At 39.2% G+C, this 23460-nt stretch overlaps 1 protein-coding gene across 1 annotated transcript; it reads right to left on the reverse strand.

The window, feature by feature from the left end:
- Positions 1–349: 349 nt before the first annotated feature.
- LOC139448745 (uncharacterized) lies at positions 350–865 on the reverse strand. Its single transcript, XM_071230284.1, has one exon. The coding sequence runs from the start codon at positions 863–865 to the stop codon at positions 350–352; it is 516 nt and encodes a 171-aa protein (XP_071086385.1).
- Between the last annotated feature and the right edge of the window lie 22595 nt (positions 866–23460).

A 23460-nucleotide genomic window follows, 5' to 3' on the forward strand; every position in this document is an offset into this window, starting at 1 on the left:
CACCAATATTATGGTGATTACGGGATTGTTTTGTGAGGCATACCAGAATAATACATCTTCTTTTGAAATATGAATGTTATTTTTGATTTGTTGAGAAGCCAGTTTTCCATATTGAGTTGGGTCATACCTTTTGACATTTCAACAAACATTAGGTGTGAAATAGATGCTTTATCATTTGAGCAATAGCTACAGAAGTCACTGTCGGTCCACGTTTATGCTGCCTACGCGTCATTACTCATCTCATTTCACGTTTTCAATGCCAACGCATCCCTTCTCATCTTGGTCCACATTTACGTCATCAAAGCGTCTTTACATCATCCCAGTCCATGCTTACGTAGCCTGTGCGTCCTTACATCATCTTGGACAACGTATACGTCACCAACGCGTCGTTGCTCATCTCGGACAACGTATACGTCGCCAACGCGTCGTTGCTCATCTCGGACAACGTATACGTCACCAACGCGTCGTTGCTCATCTCGGACAACGTATACGTCACCAATGCGTCGTTGCTCATCTCGGACAACGTATACCTTGCCAACGCGTCGTTGCTCATCTCGGACAACGTATACGTCACAAACGCGTCGTTGCTCATCTCGGACAACGTATACGTCACCAACGCGTCGTTGCTCATCTCGGACAACGTATACGTTGCCAACGCGTCGTTGCTCATCTCGGACAACGTATACGTCACCAATGCGTCGTTGCTCATCTCGGACAACGTATACCTTGCCAACGCGTCGTTGCTCATCTCGGACAACGTATACGTCACCAACGCGTCGCTGCTCATCTCGGACAACGTATACGTCACCAACGCGTCGTTGCTCATCTCGGACAACGTATACGTCACCAACGCGTCGTTGCTCATCTCGGACAACGTATACGTTACCAACGCGTCGTTACCCATCCCAATACACTTTCACGTTGATGTCAACTCAACACTCAATACCTGCATGAAAGATGTTGGTTTCCTGCTGTGTATATATATCCATGCGTTGTTATCGATGATGAATAGAAAGGATCCATCACTGGCGCTATGTAGTTATTTATGCATGATGTGACAAACCTAGCATCAATTCTTGACGATATCTACATGATGAAAACTGATCCTTACTTCGGTGCGTCTAGCACGTTCGTAAGCCATCAACAATTCATTGATCAAGACTACGAGGATAATCATTAATACTCCTGAGATGCAGACGTCAGTGTTCTTATCAAATGCATTGCTGGCAATATGAATAATCAGTCTAATTGTCGTAGATACACATAGGACACCAGTTCAGAAATAACAGTCTCTCAGAGAATATTATCTAACTATAGATTAGCTGTAGATATTAACTTCATGTTACGTTTTTGTCCCCGTTATTTCAGCTTGCTATCGTATTATGCCCCTCGTGATGTTTCCTGAGGGTTATCGAGAACAAATTTGAATCTGTTTCACGAGGGACATAAAGCTTGTATTCTACCGAAACGTGTGTAATATTAACTTTATGTTCATGTCATTAATATGAACAAATAACGTACGACTGATTCAAGCGATTGCGAGAAAGATGCAGATTGGAAACTGCGCCTCAGTCCTCTGTGATATGTAACTGTAAAGATAGCTTTATTGTTTTAGGTTGGTTAAACATTTGCAAACTGAACGGCTATGTTTGTGTTTGTTACCTTTTGATATCATCATTGGATTGTAGTCTTCACGCCATTTTAATCCTTGGTGATTCTGGGAAAGATAAGTACCCAGCATCCCATACTCGTCGTTAAAACAAATAAAAATGAGGATCGGGTGGTCACAATATGAGACATGGATGATTTGTGTCATCAGCGTTGATTGCGAATCATGTTAGGACGATTTGTTATGATCTGGCTCCAGCTCGATTATAGATGGAATATTGCTGGACTTAAAACGACTTTCACTCACTCACTCGCTCACTCAGTCATTACTACCAAAGATAGTGTCCTTGCTAAGGAGAATTTGTATATTTGGGTAACTATGCAACAGGAAATGAATCAGATTCTCAATTTTGCCTCACACAGACAGCGAGTGTCAGTTGAACTTTACACAGACAGCGAGGGTAAGTTTGGCTCACACACACAGTGAGTATTAGTTTATTATCATACTGATGACTTTCTTTCAACCTTATGGAGAGGTGAGCGAGTTTTACGACGTTGTTAACGCTATCTCAAAATATGTCAGCTTAATTGAGAACGAATGCCACGTCAAACTCTTTTAGCACTTGGAAGAGTGAGTGAGTGAGTTTGATTTTTCACCGCTTTTAGCGAAATTCCAGCAAAAACACGGCGGGGGACACCAGAAATAAGCTTCACGCATTGTACCCATGTCGGGATTCGAACCCGGTTCTTCGGCGTGACGAGCGAACGCTTTAACCACTAGGCTACCCCATCGCCCCCTTGGAAGAACAAAAGCGACAAAACCCTTTCTGTAATAATAAGACGTGTCTTTTAAAAGCAGTGTCCACTGTGACATTCAGATTATGTGAAAGGCATGTGTTTGTGACACACTATCAAGTTGAACTGATGGGTCGAAAAACGTCTGAGTGCATTCCTTCCTGGACCCATGAAGATCCGGGGTAGCATAGGTCTTCAGCAACCCATGCTTGTCGTAACAGGCGACTATGCTTGTCGTAAGAGGCGACTAACGGGATCGGGTGGTCGGGCTCGCTGACTTGGTTAATGCATGACATCAATACCAATTGCGTGGATTGATGCTCATGATGTCAATCACTGGATTGTCTAATCCAGATTCGATTTATTTACAAACCAGGGTCATATAGCTTGAATATTTCTGAGTGTGGCGTTACACAACAAACAAACAAACAAACATTCCTTCCTGATCCGTCGAATCGCTGAAGCCAGCCACACTTGGTAACCGTTTGGGATCTACTTTTCTAATTTGTTTAAGACAATAGTGATTGGGTAGGTATTGGCGACCCATCTTTGTATATTATTGTTGTTTTTTTCTTTAACAATCTATGTCTCCTAGAATAAAAATGTTATATATAAACTTTTTACACCAAACATACTATTTTACAATTTTAACAAATATTTTAACACATATCACCGCTTATTTTTCTACCTATTCATGAACAAATTGCCATTTTTCTTTTAACGAAATACCTGAAATATGAATGGGTAGTGATAAGCTACTTTTCCTTAGTCGGATAATTTTAGCTCTAGTTTAAGTATGTTTTCAAAGGAGAATTAGTCGATTATTATTTATATTTAGTTTGAGAATCAGTTCCCTCTAGTCAATCAATTAATCAAAGTTCATCCTCACAAGAACGACCTACGGTGTTGCAAAAGCATATTTTACCTATGATTGATGTATTAAAGCACAAGACGAGAATAATAATAATATGTATCTAAATATATTGATCCATCATTCTCGAGTGCGTTACATTTAAACTGAGAATGAAATTCGCCTCCAATAGCTGGTGAATTGCAGAAAAGGCACGGTCTATCTGCTAGTTTCCACAAGTACCTTATGATTTGAGATTCTAATTCAAGTAGGGGATATGCAATAACGTGAGGGGGAAGTAAATATTTTTTTTAAGGAAGGCACATTTTAAATGGAAGAATATTCGTTACCCTTAAAGCCTGCCCGTAGAGTATTATTCCATGACTGTAAGTAGGGATCTTTCTGGTATTTCTATCATGATGTAAGCCATGAAGTGTTAAAGTCCTGGGGGTTATAGAACACTTCACTCAATCAACAGCGACCAAGTATATTTTCCTATTAAGCCAACCAGTATATTTTAAACATAGTAGCTTGGGTTATCTTCACATCTTTTTCGGGTAAAGAGAGTACTCCAATTTAATGAAAGTTAGACTCAGAAACTTTCTGAAGATGTTTATCGTGGCATTTGAGCTATTCACTTGACAGTAATAAAACAGTGCTGACATTCAAAACGTTTTCTTCTTTTTTTGTCTTAATACCCCTACTTGATAAATATTGGAATGCTCTGTCTTGAGATTGTTCATCTCTAGGTACTGATCAGTCGATTATGCGAGAATACACAATGCTGATCATTCGAACACTATTTTCTTATTCATATTTTTATTAACAATATATTCGACAGATCAGGATGACGCCTATAGTGATGATACCAGGTGTTCCCAAAAAGGTGAATGTATTCGGTGGCACTCATCACAAACACACGCTAAGGCAAGTCAATCGTTCACCTGAGGAAACACAGAACTATATTATACTGCTCTGACCACCCGATACTGCTCATTTCGAATTGTCTGTATTTGTATTAAGGGGACACGACTGAGGTTAATTCAGACATAGTTGCCAGAGACCTATGGTCGTGGGTTCGAATCCCTCTTCGCACTGATTATGTTTTGACTGATTATCAGTGTTGACAGAACCATACCCGTGCTCGTGAGTTTTCCAAGCGGTAGACGTTTGAAAAGTGCATCACTTTGGTCTCGAGCTTTCCTACCATATTAAGCTGATACGCCGTGATGTAACTGAAATACTGTTCAAAACGATGGCAAATCCCACTCACTCAACAACCCACCTACTCATTCCTTATGTTAAGCCTATTAAATATGGATCTCGATGAAACCGTATTTTAAATATAAGGAACCGACTGAGACTGGACTTAATGCAATCGCGGTTCAAATGATAATCGCTCTCTGTTACGCATGCACTGTTGTTTTAATGACGCTATATTCTTAATTCTACATCTTCCTACTCAGTAACATCAACAGGAAAAATACTTGGAAGTCTTGGCTCCTGATGTGGTCTTCATCTATTATTCCACGAGTGATTATTTATATCAGACGAGAAGGGTTTCCCCTGTACGTCGGCTGTATAACTTTACATCTAAACCACCCGGTTGATAATTATCTTCGCCGCGTTTGCATCGATCGTCAGTCTTGAAATATATAAACGCCGATAACACAATTCAGTCCTCGCCGGGGGAACGGAAAAATGCGAATAGTTCCTCAGGTCGTCTAAGGTTTCTTCAGATAGTTTCACTTTATACCAATAAAAGTCGTAAAGATAGTTGTGTCTGGCCAATGTAACACAGGCGATAAACGCATTTTGTCTGACATGATAGCGCCCTCGAAGATTACCCCCTACGAATATCGACTTTTAGTTCTCACTCATCCTTCTAACGGAATAAAACAATGAAAAACTGTTGGCAAGACAACTGATTATTAGATCTGTGGCGCTCTCCATCGGACCTTGAGTGGTCGCATCAATGTATATTACATTACATTGTTTAACTACTTGCAAGCTCAACATTGACCAAACATACCAGGGCGATGTATAACATCAACACGACAACTGATGCTGGTGTGATAGGATTAATGTTCACTGTTTCCTTGAAAATACTTCAAAGAATGGACTGTAATAGTTCCAGTGACGATGAAGAAAATTTAACATCCAATACAAAAAACATTCATCTAAATCGCATCATTATGGGGTTTCTACAAAGTATGTAAAACTACATAACGTCCTTGTCTGTAATGGGTAAATGTCATTCCTTCCATTACTTCAGAAGACGAATGCTCATTGTCACGACACAGTTAGCAGTTTGTCAAAATATGTTTTTCTAGCATTTAGATAACACTGATCACCCTATCAATGATATGCTATTTTATAATGCACATATATTTATAAAGGTTGTATACACTTGTATGTGATTGTGTGAAGTATGGGGCTGTGGACTTATTTACTAAGAAAACTATCTAGTTGATGATGTCGTGTGCTTTGGATAAAACCATCAATGTTTTATAGACAAAGGATTATCAGAATAATACCAGTATTTAGATTTGATCATGCTCACTGTTTTCCTGCAATACCTGTATGTTTTTGTTATGGTCTGGTCTAGAACGTAAAGACTCTCAGGGTGTCATTTACAGTGAAAACTCATTTACTCAAACTCATATACCTCGATACATTAAGACAAATGTAAGACGGCAAAACCTTGGCCTAATAACGGAACTACGATTGTCATGGTTCCAATGATTTATCCACGTTTTATAGTATTTGTATTCCCTGTTTGTACCTGAAATTTTAAAATAGGTTTTGGTGAATAGATATACAATAGGTGAGAAGATACTCAATTACAAATCAAAACTTTTCAGTCCAGAATGTAATGATAACAAAACTGCAACCCATGATATTGTGAAGTTTATGTGCGTGATTAAAAGCAAGCTTTATAGTTGGAACACATCGCACTATTTCAGTAAGGCCTTGCTACTTGCAATTCTTCGCTGCCACAATTGTCTCTTTTGATAAGTGTTGACATCACAAATTCTTTCTGATTTCACATTTCAATTATCTCCAAAGAGACGCATGATGAAAACTAAATTAACAAACAGTGTTATATATTTTTGAAGATGTTACAACGCATTTATAACGATGAGAAATATCCGAAAAAGTTCCGTGCTTTAACATAGATTTGAAAAAATCCCTCAATTCCTTTCAAAGGATGTGCTTGATACTTAAGACAGACAAGAGGGCAACCGATGGAAAATGTTAGATTTGGTGTAAATATAAGCTAATTTATTGAAGAGAGATGAGAAAGTTTTCATGGTCAGCTTCTTATCAAAGGCCCTACTCGTCAATTTTCAAGATAAACTTGACAACAGGATATAGGCCCAGCCTTCAACCGGAAGTAAATCCTCATTAAAATAAACACGGATTCCATTGGGAGAAAGGACAGTGTTGACCGTGAAAAAAGCAGCGTAAAATAAACTCAGTAATCACTGATAATCAGGTTAGATGGAGAGGTGAAGAAGAGGGTTTGTGCATCTCAGTTCATCAGATTAGGTGAAACGGGATCTCTGGCTGATCTTCATGCAAGGCAATTTGATGAGGAACTTGGTGTTGATTAGGTTAGCACACACATGGAACTGATGGAGTCTTCTTGTTGAGTGTAAAAGATGTCTGAAACAGAAACCCTTGCAAGGTGACACGATGAAACATATAATGAGTTATTGTCATTAATTTATTGTCGTCTGTTTCAAGTCTTTAGAGAAAATTGTAATCATTGTTTCCCCTCCCTGAATGCATGTCTCTTGGATGTGAGTCTTCTTTTCTACATATTCTGCGATCACCTTGTATTATTGTAAATGTCTCTGAAAGCTACACTGTGATTTCAGGTTAGTGGTGGTTTGATAAATCATATGACTGATATATAACTATTATTGAAAGATTTCATGTTATATTGCTTAAATATGTATGAATGATGATCTAAAATGAAACTTTTGATCGCTTTTTTAATATACCTCATAGTGTATAATATCCTGATCATTGCCCATGATAAACACAATAACCCGTTTTTTTCCGTTATATGCTTGTTTACATAACATGGGATATACGGATTTGTTAAGAATTCTGTTATTTACGTCTCAAGCAGTACAACTACGTTATGACCGAAGCATTCAGTGACGCCGAAACATGATTGTTTTATTTTCAATTTCGTTCTCACATTTTCCTGTATACCTTCAACCTTTTCTATTGCATAAAGGAGGTATCTGTACACAATTTCCATTGGGTAGTATACAGGAAAATGTGGGAACGAAAATCTAAACTAAGCCACTTTTCCGCTGGTGGCCAACTGACTATAGGTCTTCAGCAACCCATGCTTGCCGTAACAGGCGACTATGCTTGTCGTAAAAAGGCGACTAACGGGATCGGGTGGTGAGGCTCGCTGACTTGGTTGATGAATGTCATCGATCACAATTGTGTGGATCGATGCTCATGATATCAATTACTGGATTGTCTGGTCCAGATTCGATTATTTCCAGACCGCCGTCATATAGCTGGAATATTGCTGAGTGCGGCGTTAATAAACCAACCAACCAACCAACCATACGAACACCATCTTATAATTATCCAAGTTGTACAACTATAGGAATGTGTTTAGAGCGTGGACTTCTCAGCCCAGGGTGTAAATGCTTATACTTGTGGCTGCCCAGACTCATCAGACCGCTACCAACCTGTTGGCATTTAATCACAAGTGACTTCCCTATTGTTGACAAGGACAACCGTCGTAAGTAAATCAAATATAGGTCACAAAGTCATGAACAGCTTGCAACTATAATTGGGACGACCACGTTAAAATCATTATGGATGCTATCGAAGCATATGCCAAATTTTGGCCAGTAGAGAAAATGAACAATCGACTCTACGTTGGACAGAGATTTATAAATAAGGAAAGGGTCCTGTCGCTTTTATTTTTCAGAGTGGGTTTAGTCAGTGCGTGATGTTGTCATTGGTTGAATGTACAGACAAACAAAGGAAACAATTGACTTGTATTTGCATGTGTTTGTGTGGTGGGGCACGATACGCTGGCCTTTTCACGAACACATGTTCTCATCACTAGTGATTCATGAACACAGGATTACGATATAATTTGAATCGTGCAATGTACTCTGCTTCTAGGAGAACTTTCTTATGATTATGGAATGGGTTTGTTGTTTTTATTTCACTATGATTTCAAGGTGTCATTACTTTCATAAGTGTCATGTTATATTCTTGCGTGAGTCATATTGGAACAAATAGCTTTGTCTCAAGTGTTTCCGAAAGAAAACAATCTTCCCTGAATGTCCTGGAAACAAATATGCTGCAGATCCCCACAAAATAAATGGACTCCTTTCAGAGAGTGAATCAGGGAGGATGGCGGTACGCCTCTTTTAGCAGTATTCCATCAATATCACGACGAAAAGTGGGGGGCGTTACCAACAATAGATACATTGGGGCAGTGTCATCTTTGGTGTAAATGAGTTTCCAACAGATTAAATATCTTCTTTGAAGTTTTGAATTTCGCATATCCTGGAAATATAACGTAAACAAACACAGCTTTATATCAATTGGACTTCTGTTGATCTCCGTGATAGTTCCACGAGTGTGTAACAAGTATTTATCCCGATTCCTAACTCTATAAGCCTACAGAATGAACATGTTTCCAGTGAAAGGACTCTTAGATTGTGTTTGTGGCATTACCGTGAATCACATTACTGCTTCAGCACTCGCACTTTCATCTTTAACAAACCTCATTGACTCCCACGACAGACAATAAACCTTCATTTGTGTTCATGTACTGAAAACGACATCTGTGTCTATCGGCCGTGGGTATCACCAAACAGGCGTATTGTTGAGATGAGAGGGATTATAAGCTGAGAATCGTATGGTATCGTAAATATCATATGTTTTGAATACAAAGTGTATTATGCGAGCCTTTGGATAGGTAAACACATATGTGTTATTCCTAATATTTGAGAGAGAAAGTGTGTGTGTGTGTGTGTGTGTGTGTGTGTGTGTGTGTGTGTGTGTGTGCGTGTGCGTCTGCTTGAACTATGCTGAATATGTAGTGCTAGCCCACTGGGATTGGGATACCATGCCTCAGTTTTACATAAATATCACACTCACACACATCATACTGACTCCTAGCCGACCAGTCCTTGTTTCAGCCCATAATGCCGAGCGCCAGACAGGGTAACAACAAGTTCCATATTTTAACGTATTTTGGTATGACGCGGCCGGGGATCGAACCCCCCGATCTTCCGCTCTCTGGGGAGACGCTCAGGAAATCAGTTCCGAAGTAGAATCTCTTAGAGATTATTTAATGCTGAGATTAGCTCTGTACAGTACACAACGGTTATAACGAACTAAAAGGGATCACTAGTTTTAGTTCGTTATAACCGTAGTTCGTTATAAGCATAATTGCAGCATATATATAGAACATGTTCCCGGACAAAGAAATATCTGTTCGTTATATCCATCAGTTCGTTATAAGCGTGTTCGTTATAAACGTAGTTTACTGTATATTGACTTCATGCTACGTTTATGCCCCGGGAGATTGCACTATCGTATTAGGTCCCACGGGAACTAATTTCTGTTTATCGAGGGTTATCGAGTTCACATTTGAATCTCTTTCACGAGGGATATAAAGTGGATACTTGCATGCGCGTAATATTATCTTTTCCACAGTTTTGATGTTCGCGTGGTTAATATGAAATAATGACGTAGGTCCCTCTGTTGCGATGGCGAGAGAGGTGCAGACTGGAAACTGCGTCGACGTATGGCCTCTGTCATCTGTGACATGTAAAGAAAGATTTATTGTTTTAGGTTGGTTGAACATTTGCAAACTGAACGGCTATGTTTGTGTTTGTCACTTTTTGATATTATCCTTAGATTGTAACCTTTATGGCGTTGTGATCTTTGGTGATTCTGGGGGAAAGTAAACATCCAGCATTCCAGGAACGGATGGTCACAATTTGTGACATGGCAATGATTGTTTCTCATTCCATGGTCATTTGTTTTGGTGAGGCACTTACTCGATTATTTACATGTCGTTGTAGATTGAATAATGCTAACTGAATCGGGAAACGACATGCACTCACTCACTCATTACTAAGATTGTGTCTTTTCTAAGGAGAATTTGTCAACTTTGATGACTTGAGTGAGCTCATTTCAATTTAGCCCTACACAGTCAGCGAGAATCAGTTTTCCATCACTTCACTATCACACACGCAGCGAGCGGACGTTCACCACAAACAGACAGCGATTATCAGTTCAGGCATACACGGGCAGCGAGAAACAATTTACTATCAAGCAGATAGCGGGTATCAGATTACAATCACACAGACAGCAATTATCAGTTTACCATCACACATACTGCGAGTATCGGTTAACCATTACACAGACAGGGATTATCATTTAACCATCACACAGTGTGTGAGTGAGTGAATATGGTTTTACGCCACTTTTAGCAATATTCCAGCAATATCACGGCGGGGGACACCAGAAATGGGTTTCACACATTGTACCCATGTCGGGAATCGAACCCGGGTCTTCAGCGTGACGAGCGAACGCTTTAACCACTAGGCTACCCGACCGCCCCTCCATCACACAGACATCGATTATCAGTTTAGTCCCACAAGTATAGTAAATATGAGTTTAGCCTCTCATAGACGGCGAGTATCAGTTTTAAGCATTAACTCAAGACACTTCAGCTTAATTAGTAAATTAAATGCAAGTCACGTCATACTCTTTCGTGGATGCATAAAAGAAACAAAACACTTTCCACATTCATAAGAAATGTCCACTGTGCGATACCGATTATATTAAAAGCATGTGTTTAAGAAAAGATGTGTTTAAAAAGATAAGCAAAAAGGTTAGCGTATCCTGCTCCATTTGTGGCACCCTTTAGAAATACACGCAAAGGCAAGTCAATTGTTATTTGGACGAGATGGAGTTCGCATGGGAAAATGAAACTGTTGGTAGCTTCAGTCACTGTATGTTTCGGGGGCACGGGTGGCCCTATTCGTCTAAGGCGCCGTGATTCGCTCTGCAGAGTTGCGTCCCTTGGGCACGCTAGAAACCTATGATTGGGAGTTCGAATCCCGGTTCGCCCCAATTTTGTTTCTGGGTTTGTCAGCACCATACCCGTGCTCGTGGGTTTCACCGAAGTGGTAAACGTCTGAGACCTGCATCACTTGGGGCTTTCCTCCCACATTGAGCTGACACGCCACGATATAACTGGAATATTGTTGAAAGCGGCGTTAAACCCAACTCACTCACTCACTCACTGTATGTTTCGGTCATATTGAAGCAGTACTGTAAGAGAAATAAATAACAGTTCCCCCAAACAGATCCGTACACCGGATCATGTACTGAAGCTTATAATGGAGACTGACGTATACCGGTAAAGATTATATGTGTATTGCGTTACTCGTCGAATATACACTACTGCCTAGAAGTTCATTCCCCTTACACGCATGGGCAACGCGTTACGCAACCAGTGTGCATCGGGTTGGTCACGCGTGTGATACCCGTGTGCAACGCGTTGCACACGGGTGTGCACCCCGTCCGCCACTCGTGTGCAACGCGTGACACACTCATTAGAGGGGGAACAAACTTTTGACCAAAGGAGGACCCGTCTTAAGCTGAACCTGGAGGTGGTAACAAGGAGAGAAAATTTTGTTATCCTGACGAAAAATGATAATACACATGTATTTCCTAATGTCTCCTCTCTTTATGTGATTTTGTGGGAATAACATGAATACTGTTGTGATTAAATAGATCTGTTTTGTTTTATACGACCATTGCTTCTAAATCCGATGGTGTTAAGAGAATACATGATCCTGGAACATGTTATTGCAATTGAAATGCTTTTATTGTGATTTGACATTAACCGTCTGTAGTACGACTTTCAGTGATAATATGTATGAGGTTTGGCGGCGCATTGTTTTTATTGGACCCTTATTACTTTATGATGACTTGGACTCTTTATCACAGCTCCATAGCCGTGAGGCTGGAAAAGAGCAGCATGTAATTAATGAGGGTGGGTTATATCATTGAGGATACACTTGAGGGAGAGAATACTAATTACCGTACTACAGGAAGACACCTGTAGACGTAAGCGCGGGGTTGTGTTTTAGCTGGCCGTTCGATAATGGCCGCCAGGAGAAGTGAGCTTTGACTGCGTCATCTAAAATAAATAATAGATACAGCAGTGTTATTTTCACGGTCTGTTGAATAAACTCCCAGTGCAACGGTCAATGTATCTTCTACTTGATCCTTGATACATCATTTTGGCATTCACAATATATAGTATTTTAACGTACAAAGGAGCACTGATCTAAAGCAATTCCGCGGGAGTAGTTGTTACCTGTGCATTACTGTATTTTCTCAGTGAGTACCCGGATGATATAGCAGAAATCTAGACTTGTTCGCGACCTGTGCTCGCCATTCGTAAGCGCATTTTTATTGAAAGTAGAAGGACATATGGTCACACTGATCAACAAAAATGAAATACAGTTTTTGAAATGTAGGTATATTTGTGGGGAGCATCGGTAATGGTGATGCAGTTTTGATAAGTCACTTGCTTGGTAATTGTGCGATCTTCGTGTACACTATTTTGACTAGCAACACAAAGTAAATATTTCATCTGCACATTGCTTATTTTACCGTGTGTATATGTTTACATTCAAAATGTAAACAGATTTCACTAAGGAAATGTATTAAACGCCTAAATATTCAGTTTATTTTACAAATTAACTGAAAAATATGTCCATCTTTATTAATATGATAACGAATTCCAAATATTTGTTTATGTTTAATATCATCACCAAGTACAGTTCTGTATTGTTTGGCTTCTTTTCTTAGCATAATTAATATATTGTGATGTGTTTAAGCTCTTTTGGTCGTCTTTATCATTTTTAGTCAGTCGGTTAAATAAATGAATGGATTATTCAGTCAATTTGTAAAATGACTGAAATATTTAGATATTTAATAAATTGCCTGAGTGAATCATATTTTACACATTGACTGTAACATATACACGCTTACAAAAGAAAATACTTGTGAAAACAACGTCTATCGCGCATCGAAAAACTTCCCAACCAAACGGAAAGGAACAAGAATGATTCTGTTCAAAGCTGCAGCGAATGAATGAAAACAAAATGCAAATATCATTATTACAACCTACCAAAGTTATAATGTATCCGGGAATATCAACATAAAGGAACAATATCCATTGCGTCTGCAGCTGTACAAAAATACTTATTCGATGTCAAATGTCTATGTGAGAATCAAATACTTTAATAATAATTATTTGGAAACAATATTTGGAATATATATGAAATATATTAAAATATTTAAATATATCGTTTTTAAACGTTATTTAAATGTATCGAATATTATAACCCGTGTCTGTTTCTTAACTGATCACTTAGTTTGTTTCAATTGATTCACATAGGTGCCAGGTTAGCTGAGAAAGCCCACGTGACAACTATTTTTATAATGTCCACGGTTCTTAAAAACATACATTGAGTTAGATAACAATAAACAACCAGTCAGTGTATTATCGGTTACCCTTTGAACAAAGTATGTTGTTTTTACATCTGTACTTCACGCCATGATATGAGTGTATTCCCTAGGTTGAGTAACCCTACCTTCACATGTAAACACTTACTTTTGACATATCCACTGTGCAAGATATCAACGTATTTCCTGTTGATCCTTTGATGTCTGGGAATGATCAGTTGATTTACAAAAAAAGTAAATCAACTGATCATACATCTCTTGCTGGGCTGCCACGTGCATAATTCACATTCCACCTCACTTCAAACCTGGATTTAGATTAAATAATTACCACAGGTACAAGAAAGACCAAATTTGAACCTTTATCCGGTAATCTGAGTGGTGCTACAACTGAGTATACATAATATAAATTCATTAACTGAGCAGCATGTGAATTACGATTAATACAGAAGTGTAGGGTTATACCAGAAAATGTGGATGACAACAAGGGAGTAGTAATTGTATCATCCACGCAATCCGAAATCCGCAAATGCTTTCACTCAGGGATACTTTTTTTATTATCAAACTGTAACAATCAGGGGTATTTCCAAATAACGACATCCGATGAGCTTTCGCCGTTATTTGTCTGTTTGTTTAGGCTGAAGAAATTAATTACCATGCGCCCTTTGTTGAAATCTTCATAGATCACGGGTAACCAATCAGTTTTCAAAAATGCGTAAGTTTATTTAGCTGTCCTTGCAGACTGGTAGCCCAGTCTCTTGTCACGCTCGGTTGCGTTAACGAGCAAATTGACTCACGGCAGCTAGTAAGCCCAAGCGGAAATCCAAAGGTCGTATTACCTGAAGAATCAACCTTCATTTGCGAAATATCTACTGCTCTTAAAATCAATATTTCTCCCAATACTAAAATTCAGAACTTTCTAACCAAGGATTACCAGTTGAAACTGGTCGATGGCTGAACATTCCCAGGGAAGACAGCCAGTGTCCACTCTGTGATTCTATCGCTGTGGGAGATGAATTGCATTATTCATTCCGATGTGAAGCTTTACACCAACGGCGATATGAACTCTTAAATAAGCAATATCTTAAGTTTCCAAACATTTAAGAAAATTATGACCACTAACAGTGTAAGAAATCTAAAAGGCGTATCTAAATTCCTTAACAATGTGTACAAGACAATTGGTAAATTGTATTAGTATCCACGTATCCTATTTTTATTATTTTTGTTAAATTGTACATGATAAAAATTGTAGATAATTGTATGTCATGTTATTCTAAGAATAAATGAGTTTGAGTTCGACACCCGAGAAGAAGCCAGAGATTAGTGCTCCTTTTTGAATAGTTTACAATCATGTGTTTTAGGGTTAGCTGTGTTGGCTTAAACGTATTTGTATTTCAAAAGAAATCTGGATCGGTAAACAAGCAAAACTTGCTTATGTAATACCTCTCCAGGTAACAACTTAACAACAGCTGGATATATATATATAAGAGAGTGATGAACATAAACATACAAAATGCACAAATGAAATACACGAAGCCAGTACACTGAAGCAAGTGGTGTCTGTGAAATAAGGTAATGCAGTTTTCCTTTACTACATGCATAACATTAAGCTACTCAAACCTTTTGCTTTTGACAATGATGTCATGAACTGATTTAAGAAGAGTCATGTTTGTAGAACTGCTTAACTACTGCCATGTAATGTCATGTTTAGACCATACCCATGTGTGTAGAAATACACAGTGTTTCTGATATTATCGTATTTTTTAACAGTTATAGAAAAAGTGAATTGCATCTTCAAGGTGATATCCACAAGTGCAGTCTGGTATGTCTGATACATGTCGTCTAAACTTATCAGCGTTTAAGTCACTGCAGCCGAGCCTAAGGCGACAGTGGACAATTTGGCATGATCTATGAAAATATTTGAAGTCCAAATTATTAATAATTGCATCAGAACGATTAATTAAGGATTTGATTTCTTTTAATGAGCGAGCATTAGTTACTTCATCGGATAGAGGGTTCCGCAGGTTGATCATATCCAGAAGAAATGATAATAAGCATAGGTCTGTGTTTTACATTTGATTGTTTGTATGTTGAATCTTTTTCTAAGGTTATATTTGCTGTTATCAGAGAATTGAATATACACTTTTCAAATATTTTGGCTAAGCAACTTGTGAGTGCTACAGGTCTATGATTTGGGCATTCATGTTCATCGCTGACACTGACACCGCATCAGCCCGGCAGTGGACTTGACACAGTTATTTGCGCACTGATTATATAACTCCTACAGACAGGTGGGGTGGTTGTTCAAAGCGAAACGGACGACCCCGTCTGTTATCTAATAAATGCTGTGCGGCGCCTTTGATCTTGCCTCCAACCATACACCTTATAGTAGTAAACGACGATAAGGATGGCCTGGAAATAAACACAATTCTGTCTGCCCAGTGTATCCACAATTAACTAGAATGCTTCATATCTACAAATATATATATATAGAAAATTGCATCAGTGTGGTTTATCATGTACAATGCTTTCTTACGCTTGGTGAGGCAGACTGAAATTGAACATTAGGATAACGTCAGCAGGGATAAAAGAGTTCATACCAAAGAACTTTATTTACTAGTGGAAAAATCAGACATTCCGATCAACCACTACAAGCCCCGGCCGGATCTCAAGGTTGACCAGATCAACACCCCAAAGGAATATCTCTACGCCAAACAAGGAGTCTCTTTCGTCATGGTGCACAAGAAGGGGGGACAGGACATCGAGTAAAACATCACAAACTACACAGACTTGTACCACTTCTTCCAGAGTAGTGGCGTACCGACCTCAAACCACTTCGTCGCTAATACCGCCGCCCTCCTTGCCAAGAGTCTCTACCAGAATCCCGACCCCCAGGATGAGAAGCTGACCAAGAGACTACTACAAGGACTAAACTTAATTTTTTTTGGGGGGTGGGTGGGGGTGGGGGATGGGGATGGTGGTGTTTGCACTTCTTTATTTAATCATTACGCTTTTTTACCCTAATAGTATAAGTGCTTCCCCGTGTGCGAGATAGGCTAAAGTCGGAAAGCGCACGTTAAATCTCCGAGGTACCTATCTACCAGAACTTTATTTGCTGTTCTGATCATACATAAATATATGTAAGTTACGTACATGGGGAGGCTAGATTATTTACAGCTTACAGCAATATAGTGCAAATATTATGTTCAATAAAAGAAAACGTTGATAGATCTATAACACACTTTTTGTACTTTTCAACAAACTGTGGACTTTTAAGACATTTTCGCTTATTGTAATAACATCTAGCTAACCAATCATGTCTGTCTATGAAATCTACAAGCATAGTTGCTGTCAAACCTAAAAAACATATACAGGGAGGTAAGTTTTGACTTGCCAAGCACCTTAAGGTGAGTTTACTTTAAAACTGTCAAAAGCTATTGTCCCTTCAATACTAGTATAAGTCTGGAAGCTGTCTCTCGGACTGTCATGAGTTATGATGTATTTTATGATATAACTGGGGAATGTTCAAATTCTTTACTGTCATTTAATCCAACGTTCTAACTGTCAACTGTCTCAACAGGATCATAGGTTTGGTTATATATCTCCTCCCTGTCTCTATGTCTTAAGTTGTTAACTGCGGTCCAAATGTATCAACTTATTCATCTATTGTTGCAAACTTGACTGATTTAAACATATCTTATTGATCATGAACTACTCAGTCAGTCAAGCACCTGTATCAGAAATGTAAAACCAGCCATGTTTCATGTAGTCCCAATATCACTGAAAAATGCCGATGTAACGTGACATATAAATTTACTCACAGACAATATATTTTTCGTGAGAGTGAAGCACAATTTTATTAAAGTTTTATTAACAATTTCATAAACTATAATAATATTAATATTAAAATTCATCATCACTTGCCAAGTTTATGAAAATGTCCCCATTTGGGAGATGTCACATATAAACAAGGATTCGAACTAAATTTGATCGTCTTTGACACTGAGGTTTATCCCCACTTTGCCAGCAAACTGCAGAAGATTAACAGTGAGTGAGTGAGCATCGTTTCTATGTTTATACAAGAAAAGATGTCATGCCAAAAACGCTCACAGTAGTTAGTGAGTAAACTCACGACCTGTCATGACCTGGTTGAGTGACTTCCTCCAATCAACATGAAAGGATTACCCACAGAGAAAGAAAGGATTAAAGTCACCCATAAATCTTCTCCTAACGTAGTACTCCAACTTCTAAATGCCTCTCAAAGAAGGATTAAAATCCTAAAGATATCCTATCTACGTGGTATAGGTACTCACAACCTCTAATAATAAACTGTTACGTTTGGTGTTCTGAAGACATGTCTGTTCATTAAAAATGTGCTCCAAAACGCACCCGGAGCCTATAGATCGCGCTTCACGTGCACTCGTGTTAGTTTTAAATAAAGAATATGTTCTTCAAAACACACCCGATGCATAACGATCGCATCGCCTGAACACACCAACGTATGGCTGTGACTGCACGTGAAATGTGAGGATGTAAGCAAATATAAGGCGGTAGCGCGCATCAGTTAGTTAGTTGGTTAGAGTTCGCTAGAGAGCTGGTTAGAGTTCGCTAGATGGTTAGTTAGATGGTTAGATGGTTAGACAGTTGGTTAGAGTTCGCTAGAGAGCTGGTTAGAGTTCGCTAGATGGTTAGTTAGATGGTTAGATGGTTAGACAGTTGGCCAGAGTTCGTTAGAGAGTTCGTTGGTTAGACATGGCGTTAGACAGTGTTAAGACTCCCTTAGGAGTAACTGTTAGAATTAGCATTTAGTTTCTTTCATTTGAGGTTGATTCATCTTTCCTTCATATAATAACAGGTAATCACGTTTAGTTCCTCATAGATCTTCATAGTTTTATAACAGGTAATCACGTTTAGTTCCTTATAGGTCTTCATAGTTTTATAACAGGTTATCACGTTTAGTTCCTGGATACCACAAAAAAGGTAAGTCATACAAATTTTACATTAGTTTTCATTTAAGTTAAACCACGCTCAAATATTCAGTTCCACTGCGCAACATTTGGTAGCAGAGCGTGGTTTCTCTGGTTAGAATATTTTAGTTTTGTATTAGGCTTTCGTTAGTTTAGCATTAGGTATAGCTGATTGTTACATGCAAGCAGTATGTCGCAGTTAGGGTCTGCGAGTAAGGCGGAAATAGAAAAGGATACTTCTTCAGACGTAGCGCTGAAACGGTACACTTCTTCAGACGTTGGACTAAAACAGAACACTTCTGAGCTTGAGCTAAAAATAGCTAAACTTAAGCATCAGAAAACTATTACAAAGTCAGCTTTGACAAAATCAAAAAACAAATTGTTGAATTTAGTTGAACTTGAGTCACCAGATCGTAAGACAATTAGGAGTCTAATTGATCAGGTAAGTTTTCTGCAAAGCAAGGCTATAGGTCTCATAGTTGAGTTACTAGAAGCTTACAACTGGGCTGGTGACCTAGAGAAAGTTCAGAAAACTAGTAAAGAGATAGAAACTGTTGAAGATGAAAATGAACTTGCCCTTGATAAGGCTGAAACATTTCTTAAAAATAGATCACATGTTAGTTCGGACGCAAAAAGCATTCAGTCAGAAATGTCAAGATCTCGTCAATTCGATGCGGATCGGTCGCATGACTTGGACAGTGGTGGCACTGGACAAATCAGTAACCAAGGTTACAAACATGCTGCGTTCAATTTAGGCCATTTTCAACAAAGGTCAAATATGGATATGAAACGGACACCAGTCCCAGATAACACAAAAGGGTGTTATACAACTTCAGGTAAGTCATCTAGGCAACACAATTTAGGTGAAGACATGTGGAAACAATTGAGGAGAGTTTCCATTCCAGTATTTTCTGGCGATGTCAGAGAATATGAAGGCTGGAAGTCTGCTTTTATGGCATGTGTTGATAAAGCTCCAGCCACCAATGAATATAAACTTCTGCAATTGAAGCAGTACCTTTCTGGAGAAGCAGCACACATAGTTGCAAGGCTAGGTCACAGTGCTTCGGTCTATGATGTAGCCTTGGAGAGATTGGACAGAAAATATGGCGGCAGGAGACGCCAGGTAGCATTGCAATTGGAAGAAATATACAATTTCAAGCCAATACGATTAGGGAATGCTAAGGATATGGACAGATTTGCAGACATGCTTGATGTAGCTGTAGTCAGTCTGAGGGAATCTGATAAAATAGAGGAACTTGGTAGTGGATGTTTGTATTCACTACTGGTTAAGAAAATGAATGAGCCTATGATTACTCAGTTCCACAGATGGTTATTTGAGCACCAAAGACAAGAGTCTGTTGAGACGCTTAGGGAATGGATTCTGCAAGAAGCAGAGTTCCAAACGATAGCTTCAGAGGTAAAACATGGAATAGCTGATAGGTCAAAGACAACAGACAAGAGAGATAGTTCTAAGAAAGGAACATATGCAACCACACACAATAAAACTAGGGCAAGGCAATGTCATGTGTGTCATGAAGCAGATCATGACACTTCAGATTGCATAGAGTTTAAATCTATTGGCCTACCTAAACGCTGGGAAAGGGCAAAACAGTTAGGTTTATGCTTTCGTTGCCTTGATATCGGTCATCTGGGAAGATCGTGTAGCAGAGTTTTGAAGTGTGGGATTGATGGTTGTAAAGCAAATCATAACAGGTTACTTCATGATCAAACCAAAGTTACAAGCAGTGCTAGGGCCGTCAGTGGTAATGTAGAGATGAACCATACAACAAGAACACCACAAGCAGGTAGGTCAGAAACAATCACCATGGCAACTTCTAAGCAGGAAGGTCATTACCTTTCACTCAGGACAGTTCCTGTTATCCTGAAAAATGGTCAGCACAGAATGATGGTTAATGCCTTGCTGGATGATGCCAGCACGCATACTTACATCAACGAGGATGTAGCAGCAGAACTTGGTGTTCAAGGTCAGACACAGCAAGTGTCAGTCAATGTCCTCAATGACAAACAGGAAATATTTGATAGTATGCTGATTGATATTGGCTTAGAAAGTACTGATGGTTCCGTTGACATGAACATCACAGCTTTGACAACTACCAAAGTAACAGGTAGAATGGAAGTCATTGATTGGCGAAAACATGCCAAGGAATGGCCACATTTGATGAAAATAAAATTTCCAAAGGTAAGTTCTCGTCCAAGAGTTGACATCCTGTTAGGTATGGATTATTTAGAGCTGCATTCCTCTCTTAAAGAGGTCCGTGGAGCTCAAGGAGAGCCTGTGGCTCGGTTGACACCCTTAGGTTGGACCTGTGTTGGTGCTGTATCAGGTTCAGACAAAACACATGTAGCAGGTTCCTTCTTCATCAGAAATACAGAAATAGAAGCAATCGCAGATACAGATATTGAATCTTTGATTCACTCATTTTGGGAGTCTGAAAGCATTTCTGGTTTGACATCGATTAGAAGCATTGATGAGAATGATGCAGTTAAGGCTGTAGAACAGTCCCTTGTTTACAAAGCAGACAAATATCAGGTTGGCATTCCATGGAAGGAGGGTCATGAGAATCTGAAAAACAACTATGACATGGCATACAATCGTCTTCTTAATTTAGAAAGGAAGTTGTCAAAGGATCAAACGATTTCGGGAGCCTACAATGAAGTCATAGAACAATACCTGAATAAAGGTTACATCAGAAAGGTACCTGAAACAGAAATAGATCAAAGTAAATGGTACTTACCACATTTTCCAGTCATTAAACCAGACAGAAGTACAACAAAGGTGAGAATCGTATTCGATGCATCTGCAAAGAATAAAGGCATATCTTTAAATGATGTCATTCATCAAGGACCAAAACTCCAGAATGATCTATTTGAGATCTTGCTTCGTTTTCGCAAACATCCTGTTGCAATCATTTGCGATATTGCTGAAATGTACCTTCAAATTGAAGTCGCTCAGGATGACCGTCCATATCTAAGGTTTCTTTGGAGGTCTATGGATCTGAACAAAAAGCCAGATGTGTTTGAGTTCTCAAAGGTTGTGTTTGGACTAAATTGTTCCCCCTTTTTAGCTCAGTATATCACTCAAGAACATGCTAAGTCCATGGAGAAAGAACTTCCACTGGCTGCAGCAACCGTGGAAAAGTCAACATATATGGATGACAATATGGATTCCGTTGACACAAATAGCAAAGCTATAGAGCTTTACAAACAGCTGCAACAGCTCTGGAGTACAGCAGGTATGCACGCTCGTAAGTGGGTTTCCAATTCCGTGCAAGTTCTCCAAGAAATACCAGAAGAAGATAGACTGAAAGAGATTAATATTCAAATGAGTGAATTGCCATCTGTAAAAGCACTGGGCTTACTCTGGAATGCAGAATCAGATGAGTTTAGATTTTCTTTCATGTACTTAAAGCAGGATATCAAGATGACTAAGAGGAATTTCTTGAAAGAAACTGCTAAGCTGTTTGATCCTCTTGGGTTCTTAGGTCCATTCATTATTAGGGCAAGGGTTCTTCTGCAAGAAATGTGGATATCCGGTGTTAACTGGGATGAAACCCTCAGTCAAGATCTGGAACAAAAAGCATGGTCTTGGTACCTTGAAATTGAAAAGTTGTGTTTTGTTAAAATTCCAAGGGGGCTTGAGGTTAGCTTAGATACTTCAAAGATGAAGTTGCACACATTTGTAGATGCTTCAGAGGCAGCATTTGGAGCGGTGGTATATTTAGTAACCACTCGTGAAGATGACACAAAGTCGAGTGATCTAGTTGCTTCCAAGTGCCATGTTGCTCCCCTCAAGGCAGTTAGTATGCCTCGATTGGAGCTGCTTGCGGCAGTTCTGGGTGTACGACTGTTACTGGCTATAACAAAGGCATTAGAATTACCTTTGCAGCGTGCAACGCTATGGTCGGACAGCCAGAACGTACTGTGGTGGATCAAAAGACAGAGTCGATGTTTTAAGCCATTTGTAGCAAATAGGATTGGATACATACAGGAGCATACAAACATCAGTCAGTGGAAATACGTACCATCCAAACTGAATGCTGCAGACATTCTTAGTAGAGGTGTAGACGCTGAAGCACTTTTGACAGAGAAATGGCTGAATGGACCTGAATTTATGACACATGATGAAACTGAATGGCCGAAGCAAACCATTCTCATGGACAATACTGAGACATCAGAACTGAAGAAGCCTTCTTCTCAAGTAAACATCGCCATGTTTACTAAGTCTGATCCAATCTCTTGGAGATTAGCGCCAGCTAGATTTTCTAGTTGGAAGAGATTGTGTAGAGTGTCGGCATGGATCTTTCGATTTCTGAACAACGCTAGGGTTCCATATTCACTAAGGAAAAAGGGTGAACTTGATCCTGAAGAAATTGAGGACGCCGAAACTACAATTATGGTCAGGACTCAAAGAGAAGAATTTTCTGATGACTACTCGTCACTGATGAGGAAATCAAACTTGCCTTCAAACAGCAAGTTGTTTGGCTTACAGCCTTACGTTGATAAAAATGGGTTGATGAGGACAGGAGGGAGACTCAGATTTGCTGACGTATTGTCATTCAGTGCAAGATTTCCAGTTATACTCCCTAGACATAGTTGGGTCACCAAACTGATTGTCAAGTTTTACCATGAGCAGGTCAATCACACAGGTACGAACAGTACGTTATC

This window comes from Haliotis cracherodii, unplaced genomic scaffold, assembly GCF_022045235.1.
Source record: "Haliotis cracherodii isolate W230 unplaced genomic scaffold, xgHalCrac1.p SCAF_7, whole genome shotgun sequence".
Taxonomy (NCBI): Eukaryota; Metazoa; Mollusca; class Gastropoda; order Lepetellida; family Haliotidae; genus Haliotis; species Haliotis cracherodii.